General features: G+C 42.0%; 1 protein-coding gene across 1 annotated transcript; it reads left to right on the top strand.

The window, feature by feature from the left end:
• The first annotated feature begins 3,048 nt into the window (after positions 1–3,048).
• LOC145911323 (uncharacterized) lies at positions 3,049–11,173 on the top strand. Its single transcript, XM_082998636.1, has 6 exons — positions 3,049–3,178; positions 6,630–6,951; positions 7,211–7,364; positions 8,962–9,045; positions 9,540–9,634; positions 10,330–11,173. Exons 1-6 carry the CDS (start codon positions 3,049–3,051, stop codon positions 11,171–11,173), a joined length of 1,629 nt encoding a protein of 542 aa, XP_082854762.1.
• Positions 11,174–22,915: the final 11,742 nt, after the last annotated feature.

Genomic DNA, 22,915 nt, shown 5'->3' with positions numbered 1-22,915 from the left:
TCCTATCCTTAGAGTGGCGGCCGGCAGCTTCTTTTCACAATCCCGTTAATTTCTCCCCGAGCCAATCAGGAACGACCCGTTGCCAAGCAGCGGTAAACATGACAATGCTAATTGCCGCAATAACAGAAATTTTTGGCCAAACCGACGTAAATTGCGGCTTCTCCCGATCACGTTTCTGGCTTCCAATGGGAGTGTTTGCCATTAAGGTGACGCTCGTATGGAACGACTTTGCCGGCAACTGTCCACAAAATTGCCACGTTTCGATCGTCGATATACAATAAACTCATTGCAGCTTCTGCGAGTCACATAATTTTCACGACAAACCGCGGTTTGAACGTCAATGTCAACAGAATCAGAAAAATGCCACATACTTGTTCATGCTCAGCACTGTTACATGGTCAAAAAGACAATTTCACTTTACTCTGCTGTTCGCGCTTCAAGTAGTCAACCAGCGTTTTTGTCCATGCGGTTGGAGGCAACGCGAATTAATTTTACCCGTTCAAAAACCGCTGTTAAATAACACAATGATTCAAATAAAGTGCATAGCAAATGGGTTGTTGTGGAGTAATATATCGGCTGATAAATTTCTCAAACGATAAACATACAAGGACGTCGCACCCAGCGAGAAACTTGGTATTTGAAATGTCCCATCAGCGACATTCGTAGTAAAACTGACAAAGACGCCATTTTGCCTATGTAGGCTTCCAGCAAACACTCATTTTTTCGCAATGAAATTTAAATGTGTCTTTGTTGCAGCCTGCGGGAAGGTCCAGGGCATCAAACTAAATTGTTCACACACATATACAGTAAGGTTTCTATCACTTTTGCATTCGGTCACACACATGTACATTTTAGGTTCGCTTTTCTGTGTGTTGCATCGAATACTGGAATTGACAAGATTGGGAGATTCCTTGACGCCCGCATGCGTTAAAACAACAACGAATTGTATAAGCGGATGATGGTAGATCCTGCTAGACTCAAAACAGCCGTTAATTAGTGTCCGATCCGCGTCCATTACCGCCACTGTCAAGCGACCAAACTGTGCGTTTTTAGAGGGTCTTAAGACGAATAACCACCGTCGGGCGCCTGGAAATTACGACAACTTCCGTCTAATCCACAACAAAAACATCCAGGGCAGTTTATTATTGGCGCGTGCTGCATATTTTTTGTCCGCCGTGGCAGAACTGTTGAGAAAATCGAATTTCCCAAAGTCATAACATGACGGAAATAAAATTTTGGTGGGGTTGTCAGAAAATCCTGTTTCTTTTTTATATATTTAAACAACACAAATTATCAATTGCAAGCTAACAAATACCTTTCATAAGGTTAAAGTGGCATAGCAGCAAAGTTGGATCAAAATAATTTGTCCTGATTATTTCCAAGTCGAAAAAACAATATACCAGATAGGGACATTTAATAATCAAAAATAGATAACTGTTATAAGAAACCAGTGCACAAAATATTATGTAGTTGTATGATGATAAAAATAATAAAAAAAAACAATGAACAACAAATTCGAAAATAGAACAATTTTCGCACGTTTTAAATGATCAGCATACTTTCGTTGTACACATTTACATTTATAAGTTTCCATATTACGAAGCGGGTCCTCGCGCTGCCCGGGGCGTATTTTACGTCAGGACGCGCAACCAAATGTGTGTCAACCATTTTTGGAAGAAAAACTACAAATATACGAAGTCAGCAAACAATAAAATTTCTGTTTTTGACTCCGTGGAGTGAGAAACAGGAGATCTCCACTTAATTCTACAACCACAACAACAAGAATGATCTAACGGTGACGTCACAAACACCGTCATCAGCGCTAATTTCACGAAAACGCGCAATTTCATCATTTGGCAAAATTAGGTCTAAAAACCAATGTCTTGTTTGTTGCCTACCCCCTGTGTGTTACGTCACAATGGGGTCATCTGGGCAGCGCGCGCACAATGGACAAGTGGAATGGGAAGGATTAGGATTTGTGTAATTGCAGTGTTGAGCGTTGTTTCCCATAGAAACTCAGCGGTGTGTTCATTAACAATTGATTGCAATCGTTACAATATTTATCCGATGCTGACGATGTCTGTTGCATTCTGCGATTAGATTCGCCGCCAAACAACGAGAATACATGAAAGCGTCTTTTGAAATAATCATGAACGCTCATATCTTAATTGCTTGCTTCGTTGTTCATATTCCATTGTCCAGTGGACAATTAGGATTGTTGGATTAGTTTTCCTGATAAACAATTAAGTATTCAAGGAAATGGAAAAATATTGTATGTGAAATTTAATTCTATCTTTTGTTACATTAAAAATTTACCAGTTAAATGAAAATCCTTCGATCACTTTTCCATTTTCATAACGTTTAACATTTTGGAAGAAAAATTGGCTCCAATTAAAAGGTCACAAAAAATTAAAACAAGTCGGAGAAGTTTTTTTTACTAAACAATGTAGGTTCTAATTCCACTTTTAACGTTAATATGAAGGAATGGATCAATTTGGAGATTTATTTGTCACTTTCCACGTCAATCACAGACAACCTTAAATCTATTTTACAAAATACAACCGCCCGGAAAAGTACAATTAATAATACATAGAAACTCTTTCGACGTCACTATAATCCATTCTGCATTTGCTTTCGATCACGACGTCGTAGGAAACGCAAGAGCAACACTAATCCCGCATGAGACGGCAATTATCATCAACCGAGCTCGCGTAATACCGGAAAATACACCGACCATTGTATTCATACCTGACAGTGTTGTTTTAACGCAGACTTACGAATAGTGGCCAGTTTTACCGGGTGGCGCGGGTATAATTGCGCCGGGGTTCCTCGGATTACGGCGATCACCAGCCCTACACCGTCTTGCAAGTAAAACTGGAAGCATTTTTTCTCGACCCTCGCGTGCCGACAACTTTTTTTCCGGGCGAAAGGGACTTTTGCCTCCCGCTTCGATCGTTGCCGTAGTCAGTGTAACTTTGCTTCCGAGAGGTGGACGGATTACAGCATAGAACAGTTGTGTTTGTTCATCATCGAAAGTTTACGAAAGTCATGCACGGAATGGAAAGAGGAGATTCAAATCAGATTGCGGTGAAAAGAAATTCGACCAATTTTAGCGTGGACTGTCTGCTGGACTCTGAAGTCGCATATAGGAATGCGTCAACCCTAAAGAGCTGTCAAGGTAAGGCCTGGTATACTTATTCGTTAATTTTGTTTACTGCTGTAAGCATTTGATAACTTTGCAAGTGCGTCAAGCAGCTTGAATCATTTGTTATTTAAAACACAAAAAATAGCTTAATTAAATCGACTAATTTTAGCAATAACCGCTCTTTTGCCACAACATTTGAATTTTTTCTGTTATACGTTGCATGTGTTCTGTAAATAATTATCAACAAAACTTGTGACAAAAGGAGTTTTTGTGTGATTAAGTTTAATTCCCGCTTTAGCTCAAACTTATATATAGGGTGTAAAAAAATGGAGAAGCATTTGTTCGCGAAAGTGTTGAAACCAACACAAGGGCCTCGACATACACATTGTCCCATTCATTAAGGTTCCCTGGCATGGTCTTAACCGAATAAAGGTAACGCAAGACTCATACGAGAGAATAAACGTGAGGCTAATTTTGATGCAAAAACGCTTTTTAGTATCGGCACGCAATCGTACAACGCACCATACATTGTAAAATATTTCTTCTTTCTGGGCTGCATTTCTTCTTTTTCGCGAAGTGATTGTCGTGTTTACTTTGCATCAAGCTTGTACAATGCCATGGGCACCGCTTTGCCAACGCAGTAAATCCGATGCACTTGACCCCGCAACACCGAAGCTTGCCCATTTCGCGAGAACCCGCCGGTCATGGTGTGACAGACGCGCAAGAACTGTTTAGCTAGCAATATCGAACCTTACTGTCAACATATAAAAAGCGTTGAAAAACAAAAGGCACCACAGAAGGAGTGACCAAATTTCACATGTTTAAGTGGGACTTGTTGGCTTCAACGAGCTTTGCGAAGCTCTGACGTGATGGCGTGAAGCTTCAGTGTTAGTAGGTCCTTCGCGCACCTGCTAAGAACGCGCTGATTGCCACCTATCCGCATCTGATGCACTTGTACTGACCTTGAGCCGATTGGGAGAAGACGCTTTCAGTTTAAACACGATTTTATGATGTTTGGGTAAAGACCTTATTGTTGCCGGTGAGCATCGGTATGCGCTATTAGCTGTCAAAGCTGGGTTGCACCTTAAGTGGGTTTACACGTTTCGACTGAGGCGCGAACCGTGCAACCTTGTCAAGCTCTTTGACGAGTCTCCGCTGGAAAAATCTGTGCGACAGATCCACTCCCTAAACGCAAATATTTTAGTTTTTATGCTGGAACGAAATTTTAATATTTATTTCTATTACCCCAAAATGGCGTACTTGTAGAATAAATTAATCATTAACCACAACTCAAAGCGGGGTTGTCTAAACTTTTAGGATCGCGGTTCCTATTTTCGAATCCGCTTTTTTCTGGGACCCCAGTCGTTTGTCAAATCAGTTTTTACCCCAATCAGCGTGAAGGTCGATAGACAACATAAAATAAATAACGCATCAACCTAGATTTGTGATCACAAAATCTCGTAAAAGCAATTATTCGCACATATCATTGCAAAACTCCTGTGGCCGGACTAAAATATTCGCTACTTCTCCATGCGTTGATCTGAAACAACATAATCGGTAAATTACCGAAAATAGTATAACATTGGCTCTCTGATGAATAGTTTTATAACAGTTTAAGCACGCAATTAGATTTAAGTACGGTAATATTTTAAACAAAACGAACCAATTCTCCGTACCTGTTAGACCCAATTAGAGATTTTTTGATGAAAATTCCAACGTAATTGCAAGCATTGTAACAACGCGGCGGTGATTTGAAATTAGTCTAAACCAAAATCGCTTCGCTGGCAGCGCCGCCAACATCGAATGTCAAAACGTCCGCGATAATTTCAAGTGCTCTTTGTTGTAATGAAAACATGCATCAGTGTGGGATTTCCACTGAATAGAACGGTTTGGGTATTGGAATGTTTTTAGGTCATGATAGGAATTTAAATTTATTGCCCTACCCCGTTCTTTAGGCAAAAAACAAGTTCAAAAAGAACTCGTTTAGAAGTATTGTGTTTGTTGCTTAGCACTGTCAGATAAATTAATTTATGATTTGTTAAGTGTAGGTTTTCGAAACAGAATTTGAGTGCTTTTTGTGATTTGCGTGGTCTGGACTGGGTTAAAAAATTTAGGGAAAATTTATGAAACAAAATGAAACCTTTGGAACGAATCTTTGCCACAGAAAGAAAATTCGAACACATACATATCGGGTCACAGAAAAGTGTGAAAAAGACCTTCTGGTAAAAATAAAGGAAACTAATCCCAAAAAAACTTTCCCTTTCGAAAAACCAAACATCGGACATTTTGTTTTGCTCACTGCAAACATCTATTTTTCCTCTAAATCCATCAGCAAAACTCTACACCATTTTACACAGGTGGTATCAGACATCTACCCGCTGTGCCACCAAGTTCGCACGTGACAAAACAGTGTGTTTAAAACACCAAAAACATATTTTGATCGGGCGTTGTGGGCTTGAAAACAAATTCGTTAACCTCATATGACTCATGTTTCCATAATCGAGCGTAAATCGCAGGGCAGCAGCTACCAATTACCAAGCAACGAGGTGCGTAACATAGCAAATAAATCGGTCCGAAAGCACATTGACGCGCGCGTTTTCGAGTGACTTTTACTGTTCAGCAGGGGCACGCGCGGTAATTAGCTTCCGCTCATTGGACGGGAGGCGCCCAAACTAGGACACTGTGATCAGGACCAAAAGTTGGTATTAAGAAGCGAACACGCCTCACACATTCTCACACATTAATTGGTTGTGACCTGGTCAATGTCGGGGCGGTACCTGAAATGAAGGAGGAGGGCTGCTTGGGGTGGGAAATTTTCCCACTACCGGTTTCGTAAGACCAGGTATATTTTTAACGGTCACTCGTCGCTCCAATTTATTCAATTTATTGCATTCCATTTAGTATTTTTGTTTATTTTGCGGGCGATGGAGGAAATAATATGAATTGAATTTTTATTAGAACCAGGGAAAGACTAAATTTGAAGTTTCGTTGTTCGATCGTCTGCGCAGTTAAAAAAAACAAAGCAGAACGGTCTGCAACAGCAAATACCTGAAAAACTCGACACATAAAGTATGCGTATCTTGGGCAATTACGCTAAGTCAACATCTCGAGGCCATATTTGGGCGGCGAAGACGAACAAAAACAATACCGCAACAAGCAGAAATCAACAATAAAAATCCGATCTTCCTGTCGCTAATCCTGTAACGAACGGTGTTATTTTTATTATAATTGCGCCGGCTTGGGCATCACAACAAGTAGCTATTTGTCCATGATCTGACAGTCGCTTGCACCGCGCAATTAAGAAGAGGTCGCGCGCAGAACACCAGCGCGTTCGAACTTTCTCGTTTCTTCAAAGCGCTCGACTGCGGCCAAGTTCATACGCAAATCCGACAACAATGGCTTTGTGTGGCGTGTGAATGCGAGACTGCGCACACGATTTCTCTAGTGGATTTAGGCGAGTGACGCAACTGTAACCTCTTCGCAGAAACGCCCGAAGAAGGACCCACTGCTCTGGATTATAGGACGCGCCTTGCGAACTTGCCACCACATCCCGTCGATCGAGATAGCAGAGAACTTGCCATGTCGCCCGAGTCATCGATGGTTAGATCCGCGGTCGAAACTAACGCAAAAGCTGGAAGACCTCATCAAGAATCGCCGATGTTTTTGGAAAATGGCGCCGACGAAGTGGAAATGGATGAGGTTGATGTGGAATCAACTGAAGATTGTGCTTTAGCCAACTCGTCTCCGTTGCAAACAGACAAAGAAACTTCCAGTGACAAGGAACATAAACTTAACACCGGAAACAGGTAAATTAGTTGTTTTTCTTTTTTAAATTAGTTCAAGTTTTATTAAAGAAAAAAAAAGTTTTTAATGAAAGCAAGCTACTTTCAGTGCAAAACAAACACCGTGTTTTTTACGAAATATTTTTGTAAAAAACGTTTGGTAGAAAAAACATCAACTGTTTTATTGACATGCATAAAATCTGATTTAAAAAGTTTGAGTCAACTTGTGAATTACAACATTTCCAAGTCATGTGAAAAAAACAAATGATTTTGTTAATTTTAGTCCACCGAGCAATAAATACGGAAAGAAACCTCCGTATTCTTACAATGCCCTGATCATGATGGCCATTAAGAGGAGTCCTCAAAAGCGACTGACCTTGAGTCAAATATATCAATACATCACCACCAACTTTCCATACTATAAGGAAAACAAACAGGTAAATATCGCATGCTGGTAGAAGATAATCGGTCCTTGTGACGTAACAATGTTGGTTTAAAGTTTCGGAATAACCGGTTTGTCTCTTTGATTTGAAACTATGGCGAACTTGATAATGGGTTTGATGAAAGAAAATATGAAAATAGTATCACAAATAGATTTTGTGGTGTTTGAATAAATGTTTATCGCAAAACTAAATGTGAGCCAAAATGCAAGGGGTTGGAAAATGAAAGGCGATCAGTTTGCATTTCAAATATTGTTGTACTTATGTAAATGGATATATAACGAAGCAGTTTGTCTGTTGTAAGTTATTGTAAAAACTGATTAAACCACAAGTGCGAGTATGCAAGAAATACATAAACGCATGAACAAAATCACTTACTGGACCACCGAGTCTTACAATTCCGTCATGATACAGCAGACCACAGCCAATGTTTTGTGACCCAAGTTGGGCATTGGGGGTGAAAAGCGATGTAACAACCGCTCAACGAGACATTACTTCCGTCTACAACAAAACAACAAGTCGACCACGCTGCCCATTTACGTTGCAGTGACACATTGTGACGTAGAACTGGTGATGGGCCCCCGAATTGTTTTTCTGGCCGATTAACCCCCGTCAGTCAGCACCGGGGGTGAGAAAAGATAATTGCGATCCGCAGGCGGCAAAGTCTTGAAAAATTGGGCTTCGCTTTTTAAACTTTACCAGTTAATTGGTTGGGCATCTTTTCATCTCGGCAAAGTTCAGTTTTTGTTGTGCGAACGAAACAAACACTGTGCAAAATCGGTTTCCAGTGGGAAAGCAAATGAATTGCGTTAAGAAGGCGTTAGGCCCATATGCCGACACAAAGTCATGTGTGGATTATCATAACTTGCGAGCTTAACTATTGAAAAGTACTTGCAGTGATTGGTATTTATTTTAATTCGTATAATGTTATAATATTAATAATCGAAATCAGACTATAAAAAATTCACAAAATCTTGTCATAATAAATCCACATCGTGTGTTGTAACTGTTAGGAAAACTTTCAGCTTTCATCGCTCAGCAACCCGTTAAATATTCCTGCCGCGCGCGCGTAGTCCTATTTGTCCCTTACGTAAATATTGTCCTTTCGGACATTTCCGTTTATAACTTGTTTATGTGGAAGGGATTGTTAACCTCGTGTTGACAAACACCGGCACAACCACAAGTCGTCCGCCGTTTTGTTTATTTACTTTGTCGCTGTTTACGACACGTGTCGACGATGTGCAAACAGTTTTGACGCGCGTGTCAACCGCGGTCGCGTAACAATGCCCGGATAAGTTGATTTGTTATGTCATAAACGATTGTAGAACGTCGTGTTTGTATTCGCCTTATAATTGGTCCTGGCCTTGTTAGTGTGGTCGGTTATAAGGTATTCGGGTACATCTTGTAATTTATACATTGTTTTTATGTTCATCCTGTGGCTCACGCGAGACCGTGAATACCCAAATAACACTTGGAAATGGAAATACCAAAATCAATAGTGTAAACATTGTCAATGACTTTCGTGCGCAATCTGTTTCCAAATAAAAAGAGAATGTTAAGATTCTGTAATCACCGATGTTTTAAATTCTTCCAGGCTTGGCAGAATTCCATCCGACACAATTTGTCTCTCAACAAATGCTTCGTGAAGGTTCCACGTCACTACGATGACCCTGGAAAGGTAAGTTTCGGCATCTTCTTCTGTTCCATGAGAGAAATACCAACACATACACACCTCACTGTTTTATCTGATGAGTAAAAACGGCTGGTTTGAGCGGCGTTTCTTAAATGTTGTCGTAAATAGCAATAACGATTTTGGAAGTTGCGAAATTTATTTGCAAATTTTTCGGCTAGGCAATGCAAGATCTAATTCGCAACCTCATTGGGAATGCTAAACGACAGTGAGTTGTTGCGAATTGCATTTCGCATTGCCAATGATTGTATAGAAACGTTTGCAAATGAAATTTGCAACTGTTATATGAGCTATATAGTTTATTGCAAAAATATACAAAGCCGTGAGTTAGGTTCCTAAGATTTGGGTACATTTTAAAATGGAAACATTTATTTATACTTTTGGGTGCCTTCTTGAATAGTTTTAGGCTCTGCATAAAACCCAGCATAGTAGTAGCCAAGATTAAAGAGATTGTTGTTAAATATCTTTTCGCTCGTTGGCAGGGTAACTACTGGATGTTGGACCCATGTAGTGACGACGTGTACATCGGCAGCAGCACCGGCAAACTCCGCAGGCGGAACAACACCAACAACGTCAGGTGAGAAACGGCCATTGTTTCGTAATAACGGGTCGACAAAGCCGCGACAAGTGGTTCGAGTCACTCGCAGCGATTCAGACAATCGGCAGAACTGGTGCACATATAAGCCCAAGTGGCATCAGAAGCAATCCGATTATCTGAGATTCTTGTTTACGAAGCGGTGGTACACAGAGTAGGTGACATCATACGAAATGCTTTGAAGTGGCTTGATACCTCGCAAAGCAATTGGATTTCGTTTGGCAACATTGCTTTAACTCCCACAGTCACGTTTTAAACCGGGTTTGATGCCATAGTAAGGGTTTATGGTTATGGGAGAATACACAAAACAAAACAATGACAAGATATCGACTAATCCGTGCCCTCATCCCCACGTTTTAGGACTTTCTCACAAGCCAAACTTCGCCGGTGGTTGTGACCTCAAGAAGTTTCTATTTCATTCTAAAGACTCCAAATAATCGTTCGTGACATGGTGCCATGTAGAATTAGCTTTAAGCTTTCAGAATCCGACATCAAACCTCTAATTTACACAGATCAAACTGCTCATTTCTAGTGTCTTGGCATTTTTGTGACAGAAAACAACAAAAATAGCAACCAAGTAACAAGAAATACGACTTAAAGGATAATTTAAAATATTATCAAACCTTCCATTACATAAACACAATATCGCATTTCCTAAACCTGTGGTTATATTACAGAGGCCGACTTGCATTGAGACGCCGAGCCTTCGCACAAGTATTCGGCGAACAACAGCAAAACTGTCTCCCCAACCCTACTCAAAGTCTCGTACACCCCTTGCAGTACAACGCACTATTCAACATGGGACGTTACGAAGGCAAAGGAGCTCACGACATGGCTAGCGTGCTGCAGCAAAATCCAATGCTTCTCGCGAAATTGCAACGAAGTCAGCAGGCTTTACCGCAAACTCAACAGGGAAATTCGTACTTGGAGGCGCAACTGAAACTCTCCAGTCATGTCCTGAATCGCTACAGCCAAATGCAAGCAGGCCGAAGTTACTTGGAACAATACTACGCACAACTTGCGTCCTCGGCAGCCCTCTTCGGTCGCCTGCCCGGGGCCCAAAGCGCCCAATGGGGCTCCATGATCGGAAAGCAGTCCCGGCGGGAAGAGTGCGCTTCGGACGCGGAATCGAATGGCGAAAACTCGAATTCGAATCCCGATCCGGTTCCTGCTGGTATCGAGAGACCGTGGGAATCCTCCGGGAGTCGGAAGTCCTCCAGCGAGAGCACAGATCGCCGTCTTCCCAATCCGCGCGAGTTCCAGCGCGACTCGTCACAATCGAGTGACGCAGCAGACAATGCGTCGACGTCACCGCCGGGACGGTCCCCTCCCGGAATCTGGCAACCCCAGCGCGTACCCCCCAGCTTGCCCCAGATGGCGAACAACCGTAACCCGATGTCTTCGTACCCCGGGCTTTTCTTGCCGTCAACCGCTCATCTTATGTTTCCGCAGGCATTTTCTCCTTTTACGCTCGCTTCATCGCAACTTCCCATCCATAAGACGTCGAAAACGAAGCTGTGACACTCTTGTCGTTAACGCCAAAACCGTACTTTTTGTTGTTGTTTTTGTTCGATCTGCCGTTGCGTAATTAAACCATCATTGTGACGTTATACCGGTTTTGGCGTTTGATGTTCCGCGCTGACTACGACGGTGAGGTCAGCGCCCGCAGATCAGGACACAGTTTCAAGAGGAGGGCGTGACGGTGTGACACTCACTAAGCTCACTCGACAGGTGTTTTTCGCGTGGCAATTAGAAATCAATCAGAATAAGTGGCAAAGGTTTAACCAGGGCCGGAAAAACGCAAATCGAGACTGTCAAGATGTGATAAATGTGTGCACATTGAACACGTTTGGTGACAGTGACAGAAAAACCAAAGCCACTTTCACAAGCCGGAGATAGTGTTTCCGGTGAGGTTTGAACTCACGACCTTGGGCGCAACAGACCACTGCTGTAGCATCAATAGAGTGAGAAAATAGTGGTCAAAATCACTCAACTGCTGAGGCCTTTACTTTACAACCCCTTGGTCTCGAACCTTATTTATCGCGGAGTTGTTTAACCTTAGTTCTCCGTACAGCATTTCAGAAACTTGCTTGATTAATGGGGCCCCTGAAGGCGCTAACCGGAAAATTTTGGCAATTGCAAAATACCGAGCTTATTTTAATTGAAAACAACCCCCAAACAAGAGCATCCGTTGTTCAAACTTCCTTGGTAGTGGGCGCAGGGTCCAATTACCAAGCTTCGTAATAAGCAAATTGCGCTAAAAGCGATTATTTGGTGATTTGCGCGCGTAAAAGCAACCGCACCGCAAGTCCAAATTCTGTGCCAAACCATCGCGTATAGGTTCAGCGCAAATGGCTTTCAAACAAGCAAAACCTGACCGAAATTCGGGGTCTTCTCGAAGATCCACTCCACGCTGTAGACGAGAGGGTGGTGATCAAACCGGAGCTGCCCGGGCCCCAGTATGGGTAAACACCGCTACGCACACAAAACAACTGTCGCGTTCCAACAAAGACTCCCCCCGCCGCAAGGAGTGATCGACTGCAAACAAAACAGGAGGCTGTGTTTGGCAACTTGTCGTTCGCTCGATTACGTGTGGAGCGATAGAGCGAGGCAGCGGGGACGTCCACAAGGGACTGCTCATTTTCTTGCTTCGCCTACGGGTGATAGATGTTCTGTTCCAGCCGATCAAAGGCAAGAAGCACGCCCGGATCCCCGCCGACGGCAGTTTGATGTATTCTCGCGTCGAAAGCGGGTGAAATTCCTCCAGTGGAGCAGGTGGCCGTGCAGTTGAAAGGGATTACGGAATTCGCACGCGTGATAACGTAATTTGTGCCACCGTCAACTCATGCTCGTTGGTTGTGTTCCAAGATCGTGTATAAGATCAGGGATGTTTATCCGTTCCAAGCAAAAATTAAAGTAGGTTGAAATGAATTCGTTCTTCGTGTATTGCATACGTCAGCACGTTTACAGGATTACAACAAATACCCAAGCTTCATGCGACCTTGGCGGGTGCATGAACATTTTACAACATTTTTCATACCCTTGCTTATATATTATGCATTATAACTGTATTTCATTGAGCAAATTGATACAAAACACGTGAACTTGTTCGACCCGAGAGGCCCCCTAGCACATGAACGTCTCATACCTCACCTCACCACCGGGAAATATATATTTTTACGTGAATGTGTCACGCAAGTGATCTTACATCATATCTAACATGTGTTCGTAACGCTAGTATTAAGTGTCTCATTGGAAGTACGGAGTGACCACTACTGGCACGAACGTCACCACCACGCACCATCATCGCCAACTGTGCTTACGTGTTGCCAGAATAAAATCTATTTAAAGGCTGTTATGAAATATAATGTGTTTGATAAGCAAAGTGGGGCCAGTAGTATGAATTGTGTAAGCTGCAGACAGATGGCCACTGTTTTCGACCTTTCCATCTTGTTTTCTCTGTAATTTAATGTTTTTCTTCGCCCTCATTGTTTTTTGAAGATGCAGTTTTTTTTCTACGGACCGAGACCAGTGTGTGCAATTGCTTTTCCAGAAAGTTTGAAAAATATCCGACCAAATTGCCCAACGTATTTATCATTTTCCGCACTTGTTTTTGCGATAAAATGCTTTGCTTTTTTTCAGGGTTTTGTGTGGATCGTTTCGTACAAATGACGCTTCAAAAACTTGTCCCTTCACAAGTGGACTGCGTCATGCTTCACGCGACAACGATACCGCCGTTAATGGGGGTTGGGTTGAAGGGTGATGGTAATTTGATGCAAAAGTAACTTATATCTTGAAAGCTTGTGGACAAAAAAGAAATTTTCTTTCCTATATCTCATTGTTGGCCCAGAGGTTAATAGACGTCAGACAAGAAGGAGGTGTCATCGTCTAAATTTGGCAATCTTTACGGATTCTCTCTTATTCCAAAATTAAGCGATGTTGCGTCTAAAAAGTAAAGCGGTCCAATTACACAAATTACACACCGGCTATTTCTGTCCGATGCCAATCCTGGTTCGTTGATTCAAGTTCGGATTCAACAGATGCCACCTGTTACCACCGGTGGAGCAGTGCAATTGCCAACTGGGTGTTTTAATTACAAGCAAGATCGCGATCACGATATATCTATGAATAAACTCTGCACTTGGGTCGCGCTTGTGGACCCGGCAATCACCAAGCTGCATGACTGGGTGTGGGATTGCAGCCGAGGCACGTTTTGGGGCTGTTGTAAGAGAACGGAACATATTTTGAAACGCGACTGGAGCGCTTTTGGGGGCGATGGCCGTTCGGTAAGAAGGCGAAATTTCGCTGTCGCGTTGCAGGATTCCGTCGTCAGGAAACCGAAATTGGAGAAATCGCGTAGATTCTGCGACAATTATCTTTGAAGAGTGGAGTGACAGATCGCTGCGACTTAGACCAAGCAGCGGCAATTACCAATCGACTTCGCATGAAAACAATTACGTTGATTGAAACAGCGCAAGCGTTCACACGGCCCAGTTGATGGACGGGCAGAAACGACTCCTCTTGATGTTCAAGCGCAAATCCGAATATTTTCAAATGTTGCAGAGCGCGAACAAAGGCCAAAGCAGCGCGAAAGGCCGCACGGCTTAAACTCCGTAATTAACGCACCGTATCATCTCAACAAACAGCATGGCGCACTCGAATTGATTGACGCACTACATGCGTTTCTGTCAAATAATCCGCGGCGGCGTAGGTGCATCAAAGCGACCGCGTTGGCGCGGATTTAAGCGCTTCTCGCAATTGGCTGGACGTTGCGGCAATAAGGGGATTATTTTGATAATGATACAAAGTGGTAAGTTTGATCGGTTGGAAGACAAGCGTCCATGGCTTCAAGTTATCGAATAGGATCGTTCCCAGAGACGAATGCACGGCTAAGCCTTGCTTGGAACACTGTACATAACATGTGTCATAGTATGATGCCAAATGACACATGTAACAGTGTCATGTTTTCGCCGTGAAGTATAATTATTGGTGTTGCACGATTTTTCGACGCCGCTTCGCGCGAAAACGAAAGGAAGCGACCTGTTCACCTTAAATTCCGCTTCCGAAAAGTAATCGAACTGCGGGAAGACGCGAGTGCGAGTTAAACATTTTCTGGAGTTGAACTACGTCGAAAAAATTCTTTCCATCTACTTTAAAACTGATGACAGCCGAGCGGTTGCAACACCGAACAGGTGCTTTGGCACATATATAACCATGCAATGTGAAGACCGTTTGTCTTTGACGCTTTAGATTTTCAATCAAAGGCTAAAACAAACGCAGATGTTGTGTGGAGCACGATCGGGCAAGAGCAAAAGCGCTCGGGCAAAGTTGATTTGTTTCAGTCAGATTTCTTCGCGTAATCCCAGTCCCGGGTTTGCAGGCGTTGCCTAAGCCGCGTGTATAATGAAGAGCGCTGAGAGGGGGCAAAGAGCGCGGGCTTTAAAGTCGCAACGCATTGTTTTGTCGGGCGTGATCCCGCGCGAAGCCGTGCGGGCCAACAAGCGGTACGGGCGCGTGTTTTGGTGCCTCCAATTAGCCCCCCAGCCAGGGCGAGGGCCCGGCATCTACAAATACTCTAATTTGCCACCTGTGTTTATCAGGTATTAGGGGGGCTCACCCGACCGCTGGTCTGTTCGCGAATGGGGGCTTAAAGCGCTGAGCGATGGGTCCCGTTAAAACTACACCGCTGATCGCTTTGCACCCGCCCTGAAAATGGGTAATATATGCTTGCCGAGGCTTCAAACATTAAGGTATAGAATGCAAAGACCGGGGCTATAGAAAAGAGCCCCTTGATCAGTTTGTGGCCCACACCTGTAATAAACTGCAGCTCGTGTTTCCCTTGTTGTCAGGAGTAAGAATAATTGTTGTCATTGTGTTTATGTCGGATTACAGCGTATACAACTCCGGGCTCTAAGGTTTCCAAATACATTGCTCCCTGTATGGGTAAACACCAACGGCCTCTGACACATTACATACAAAATACGATACATTCTTTGATAATGTGGCATTTCGAACTACAATTTTTTGAAAGGTTTGCGATGTACGTTACCTTCTGCATAGCCAGATATGTGGGCCTATTATTGAAATCTATATCTTACGTATTATATAATAGGCCTCAAAACTCAAACAACTTTAAATAAAATTGGAAACGTTTTAAGAATTAAACCACATCAACATCAACTTTTAGATCCTCTCCACATCCAAGCAGACGTCCATCTTCGGTTGATTTGCGTAACATGGGAAATACGGTGTTGCATCAGCAGTCTTAACTTGTAATCCTGTTTACAGAACGCAACGGCGGCAAATAAGACCCGCGCCTCCTTCCGTATTTGTTTACGGCGGCAAGAGGTTGCGCTCGGCGGCTGCGCAGTTGTTCAAGGTCGTGTGCGCCCATGACCTTCCTATTGGTGTTGTTTTAACTTTCAGGACCCCAATTGTCTATGTGCATCATCTGCTGGCCCCGTTGTAGCTTTACAACAGACATGCAATTTTTGTTAAAGCATGTATGATGTGCATGAATTGCCGGGTTTGCTGTTAATCCAACAGATTTTGATTATTTTCAAATAAGAAACGCAAGATCATAATCTTGCTCCACAATGGTGTTCATTAGACTTTATTTCGCTGTGTTGACAACCGTTCCGATTGTCTTAAACGTTTTTGTCAATTTAACCTGATATATTTGCGATCGATTTTTGAAAAAAAATGCTCAACAGCTTCGTGGTCTCACGTAGTGAACTTCAGCCACACAACAAAAGTTTTATTAAAGCAAGAAAGCAACCGATTTATAAGAAGGGACTATTTCGAAACGAGCGCTTGAAACGTGTTTGACAAAACAATGGGCCACACGCGGCGAACCGACCATTGTATCTTCTTCAAATGTGCGAAGTGCTTCGTATCGCACTTTACATTTTGGCGACGTTGCCGAAATTGGGACAACCACTCGACGACACACCTATAAAATGCGACGTTAGTGAGAAACCCACTGGATGCCTCGTGAATACAAGTCGCGGTTGTGAAATAAAGTACAAGGTCAATTCTATGTGGTGCTCGAGTGTGCTGACAGAAAAATAAATGACGTTATCAAGTGACGTCATTTCCGACGATACAACTGCCCAAAAAACGAGATTGAATATATGTAAAATCGCTTCTCCAATCGATTTTCTTTAAGGTATTGGATATTGTCCTAGAAAGTCCTAGAAAACCAAATTCTTTCCTCCCATTGTTTTAGCTTTCATAATGCGAACAAAGCGGTGTGTCACTTGAAACAACTATATACGCCATGCAAACGCTCAAAGACCACCGACATACTGCGCTGTGTCTAATTGTAGGTATTGCGTGTCGCTTACCGGAGTAACGCATAATTTTTCTCGCTTCTTTGGCCTTTAATAACTACCCATTGGATGCAAATGGCCTAGTCGTCCGTCGTTTGTACTCAAATTGACCCGTGTCGAAATAGGCAGAAGAACAAGGCGTGTGCATATATTTGCGACGCACCAGCGGCACACAAAGAGGAATTGATATTTGCCAACAGGTGCGACTGAATTTTTGACTGGAGAGCCATTCATTACTTTCAAATATTGACTGCTTTGCGGATATGTTTGGCATAAGACCCCCCGCATTATACAAAAGAATTTTGCTGCTAATCAGTTTCAGAAGCGAGAAGTAATTAAATCTGTATTTATTTAATTTACCACTAAAAATAATGTAAATATTACACAAGAATTTCCAATCTAAAAAATGAAACAGAAAGTTGAACTTACTTTTGCATTTCACTTCCTGTTTTCAAGTGTATTGTTTGTGGACTGTTTGATGAAACAACTTTTTTGTAAAATACGCAACTAAAGATCCTTGTAAACAATACAGACCTCAAAGCGTATTTGCTTACCTATTGCTACTTTTGTTCGTAAACAAGAGCGCTTTTGAGTCATTATGGTTACTTTTCGAATAACAAACAATTATGGCATTGTTTGGATTACGCATAAACGCAGGATTAGCTGATGTAGCCAAATAAACTGTCAGTTTGAGGTTATTGGACTGTTGTACTTTCATTTCTTCATCATCACGGGCGTTTATATGCAAAATGTGCCAGCTTATTCTGTCGGCGCAAAGTTATCACTACGAAGGCAAAAATTTTAACATATAAATTTTTAGCATTTGATGAACGTGTCGATGAAAACCAACTCCAGGAAACACGTTGTGTTGTTTTTTACATTGAGTGTCCTGTTGTACATCTAAAATATTTGTTTCAAAAAGGCATTTAATATGAGTTTTGGAATATTAACAGATTGTCAGTCCATACACAATCTTAATATTTTAAGGGATTTCTCAACTGGTAAAGGTAGCGCGTTGCAGGATATACGAAAAAATGGATCTCCTGGTTTAGAGCAACCACCACGTATAGTCGAAAGGAACGCCAGAAACGCAAAGTGTTTTTCTGATTGGTGCAATTATGACGCCACAAAGGGAGCGTCGCCACCCCCAAATGAACACAAACTCGATGGAGGGAAATATTTCTGTTTCCCATGCGATCTGGTGACGCTATCTCCCGGAGTGTTGACGTTTCGCCCCAGAAATGGCCGGTTCAAGAGTTGACCGAGCCGTTTGTCATCGCGTGGCCGCCTTCATTCCAGCACCCGTCCCATGCAAAAGTGATCTTACGAGTGCCGGAGGTACAGGCTGTTTGCCAATACGTGCTGCTAGGTTTAACCAAATATTTTGATACAAGCCCGCAGCAAAACAAACACGAGGACCCGTGTGGCCCCCGAAAAACCAACAGTGGCTTTTTTACAGCCCGAAATCTCGGCAAGTTACTGGAACTTGACCACTGGACCTCAGAGTCAAATTGCCGATACGGACACATTTAGTGCCAGTTCGATCACTTCTTGATTAGCCAAAGAGTTACTTTGGTTGCTTTCGCTAAGGAGTCGGTCGTGGTTCAACGCAAGCGGAGCCGAGTTTTGTCACTGCCTTGTCACTCACGGTGATTAACGAGGCCCTACACTCACCCGCTTCGGGGTAACCAGACACCCTCCACCGACTCGTGTTTGATCCCCAGGCACCAAACGAAAGCAAATATTAAGACAGCGAATGCGCCAAGGAAATAATTGACCGAAATTGAAAAAATACCTTTTTTGTGGCTGAGGGGTTCTATGCCTTTGGTGGACAACCTCTAAGCAAACGTTTTTAAACCATTGAAGCTTATTGACTGCAAGAGCTTGTTTGGGGGCCAAAAATTTGTTTAACCATTCCATTTTGTAATTTATTTGAATTTGATGCAGAACAATGACTAGGGGCAAGTATTTAGGAAAATAAGATAAGATTCCAACTGCCAAACATGTGAAAAATCACAATGAGCTGTGCGAATAAACTTTTTTTCGTACATGGATACTGATGGTTGAATAGCAGCCCAATACTTTCAGTGGATGAATTTAGACAAGTGATTTTCAACCAAAACAAATTTTCTGGCAGGAGATTTTATATAAAATTGAGGTGAGGTTTTAAAAGGAAGGCGAACCGATTGACTGGAAACACTGTTTTAGATAATTCCACCGATATTCCCTACATTTCTGAGATAATATTGCCAACTTTATTTATTAGCAGACCATAAAATAAAACCTATGGAACAAATGAAATATTGACATGATATTGACCGATCTGCGACCATTTACCGGCAAGCAAACATAAGCTACAAATCCCGTATAATGGTGCTTGCAAAATGAAGACCATTACACATAGGCTCGCGCGCGCCATCTAAAGGGCAACAAATATTGAGGCTTTACAACATAGAATGTCGAAACCAGACCGTTATAGAGTGCTTGGCACATGTTTGACCTGTATACCAAGAAGACTACATTTAGACACGAAACTACGGTAATGATAACGGTAATGACGTAGCGGCAAAGTAAACCCCTAGAAAGTTTCTGAATCAAAAGTCAGCAAGCTTTTTTATCACTATGAAACGAAACTTCTTACAACACATGATGGCAGACCGATCTTTTTTTATAGTATAACAAAAGTTACTTGCGTATTTTCGAAAGTCAAACCCATATTTGCAAGAAGCGAACAATCTACGTCAATCGTGGTTGTACCTGGTGCTGCTTTCTTGTATTTTGTCACAACTCAGCTCAGCATCAACTCCAGTTATACCAACACCGCGGCGATCGAAAGCGAAGTGACATTGAAATTAAATATTTGTACTTTTTGTCGCTGACCAGATAAGCATATCCCAGGGATCAAGACAATTAACTATGGTGCGACACCCAATGGTCATATTTTGTCGATAGTTCGCTGTCAATTTTGCATCGGCGTATTGACCTGAGATAACCGTAGTGTTTGGAGCTATATAAAAGTAGTTTGCCATAAAATGAGTGGATTTTTATAATTTGCATTTCAAAGGGTATCATTAAAGCAATGGGTAAAGTTGCCTGGACAAGTGCAATCGTATATAACCAGTAATCAACACTCAAACAAATATGTATCGAAGTGCAGACTATAGTCCTCATTTGCATTGATATGATGTGACTGTTTGGTTTCAAAAATTGATGTGTAAATATATAAACACACGTAAGAACGCAGTGACGTTTCGGTGCGTAACAAACGTTTTGAATAGGATGGAAATTACTTTATATGTGTGGATAAAAACAAAATTCGATGCCCCAATCAAGATGGCTATACGCGGGTAGTGCGATTAGAAAAGACGGAAGTGAGATTGAGATGGATGTAAAGTTTCGTTTGTAAGTGAAAGTTATTGGCTTATAGAAGCTGAAAGAGCCTGTGGTCAGTATTATTTTTGTCTGCTAAGGCACTGCTTGCGTAGAAAATGACTACTCTAGATAATGGGAAAACTACAGCAAAGGGAAATTACAGTCCAACAGACTCCGTGTTGGTTCCGAAGCACCTACAAGATGGCTACATTGTAAACGAAGTGGGAATTTCATTGTTATTGGCAATATCATTGTACATGTTTGTCAATCTGTTCGCATTTGGTTTTCGTACTGGAAAATGGAAAAGCAGCACTTCATCGGAGATTAGCAAAGGAACGGTGTTCACATCGCTAGTAGTTGCGTCATCAATCGTTTTTCTGTGCTTCGTGGCCGGTCAGTTTAATATCAATTCGGGTTTCATTGACACGGGTATGAGCAGATGTGACGTATATTCAAAACTGAGCACTTGTATCCACGGTGTTTCCCATGTGGCTGTTTGTACGTTTTTGTGGACTCGGCAACGGGTGTTGTATTTGCATCCCTGTTCGCAAGTGGAAAAAACGTGGCCCTTTGTAGTAAGCTGGGCAGTCCTGGCATTGATCGTACTTGGTGGTACGGTGTACTGTATATTACTTATTGTTGTAGTAAATTACATACCGACCGACACCGGCTGCAATATAGAGAATCCAAGAGACGCCATCGTACCGATGATATTCGGCAGTGCAGGGCTAGTCATCATTCGAGGATCGATCCTTCTGTTGCTCGTCTACGTGTTGCGATTGCATAGAAGCGACAGAAACGAGAAACGAATTGGGAATGCCATCAGACGATCAGTAACATCCACTTTGCTATCAGTCGGGATTGACTTTATTTACATACTCTATAACTTGGTTGTGTATCAATACCACGCCCTTATCGCAGGCACCACATTGGCTCTCGGAATTACCCTCGTTGCCAGTTTTCTCGCCTCCAGTTACACTTTCGAAAACTGGCTCTTGATGTTAAACTGCCTCGCAATCTGGTTCTTTCGCTCGAAAGTACTTGGTCACGGAGAAAACAACTCCAAGCAAGAAAATAGCACCGGTGACAATTTAGAGACGACGATGCAATGATGGCCAATGCCACCACACTTGCCAGAATAACAATAGCATTATTCGATGTGAATTGTAAAAATGGAAGGCGGATCTTCATGGTCAAGTTTTTATTGATTGAAAAAATGTCATTGGAGATGTGGATGCTTTTAGACTCGGCATAACCAATGTAAGAATGTTCAAAGAAATTAGGAAAATAAATCCAAATGCTTTCGTATTTTTGTAAATCCCATTGGCAGCAATGATTCCGTTTACAACAGTTGTACTTTTGCCTGTATATTTATTAGTTTTAATAATCTATGTTTGCTGTTTTTCGATGCCAGTTGCTTATTTCTTTGCCATGCTATGCTATAGTTGTTTGGATTTTGGACGTTGTTTATTACGAAGATATTCGACATTCTTACTATTATGCCCAAATCCCAAGCCAATAACCAATGTAATAATTATCCCCGCGCTTTGCCTGCCTTTTGTCCTAGGGGCGGCAGCATGTACATAAATTTATCATCGGAGAATGTTTGAATCAAATAAATCTCGTTCACTGAAAACAATTGGTGTTTAGGCGAACGCTTTGCGCACCAGATCAGTGCAAGGATATCATGACAAGTTCTGAGGAGGTAATCTTTTGTCAAACTACAGAAACATTAAGTATAAGATAGTTTTCCAAATCGCATTATGCAAAAAGTCGGTGGGTTCCAGGGACGAACTAACGTCAAAGAGTATAACGACTTTGAGGAAGTGAAAGTGTTTCCCGTAGTGACTTGACTGCCATCCCATAGGCTTTTATTATGTTGTAACCAAGCGCTATGGGCATAACGGAGTTGTGATTATCCATCATACAAAATCGGTTTGTGGAAATGCGTGGAGGAAGAAATTACAGTCCTCTTACACTAACGTGCAAGGAAAATTAGTCGCACGCTGTCAGTTGCGTTGCACTAATCTTTATGTTTCACGTTTGATTGAATTTGCCATCCCAGTGATCAAAAAAATTAACTATGGTGCGACACCCAACGGTCATATTTTGCAATAGTTTGCTGTCACTTTTGACAAGGTCGCAATTATACCTGGGATAACCTTGTACTGTTTGGTGTTATATTAACGTTGATTGGCATTAAACGACCGGATATTTCAACTTTGCAGTTTAAGAGAAATAATTAGAATTATGGGTAAATTGTCTGACCAATTGCAAACATGTGGCCATAAAATTAACATTTAACAATTTTGTTTTTGTGGTGAAAGTTTAAAATTTGTGTTTTGAGTTTATTTTGGCATTCCACTGATGTATAAATATATACACTCGTAAGAACATAATGACATTTCGATGCGAAACGAGGTTTTGAATTGGATGAAAACTTCTCAATACATGTATAGACAAAAACAAAACACGATGCCCATCAACATGGCTGTGCTTGGTTGGTGTGATTAGAAAAGACGGAAGTGAGATTGAGATGGATGTGAAGTTTCGGTCCTAG

The sequence above is a fragment of the Ascidia mentula genome, chromosome 1 (assembly GCF_947561715.1).
Source record: "Ascidia mentula chromosome 1, kaAscMent1.1, whole genome shotgun sequence".
Classification (NCBI taxonomy): domain Eukaryota; kingdom Metazoa; phylum Chordata; class Ascidiacea; order Phlebobranchia; family Ascidiidae; genus Ascidia; species Ascidia mentula.
The sequence above is the reverse complement of the archived record's forward strand: the minus strand, read 5'-3'. Positions and strand labels throughout refer to the sequence as shown.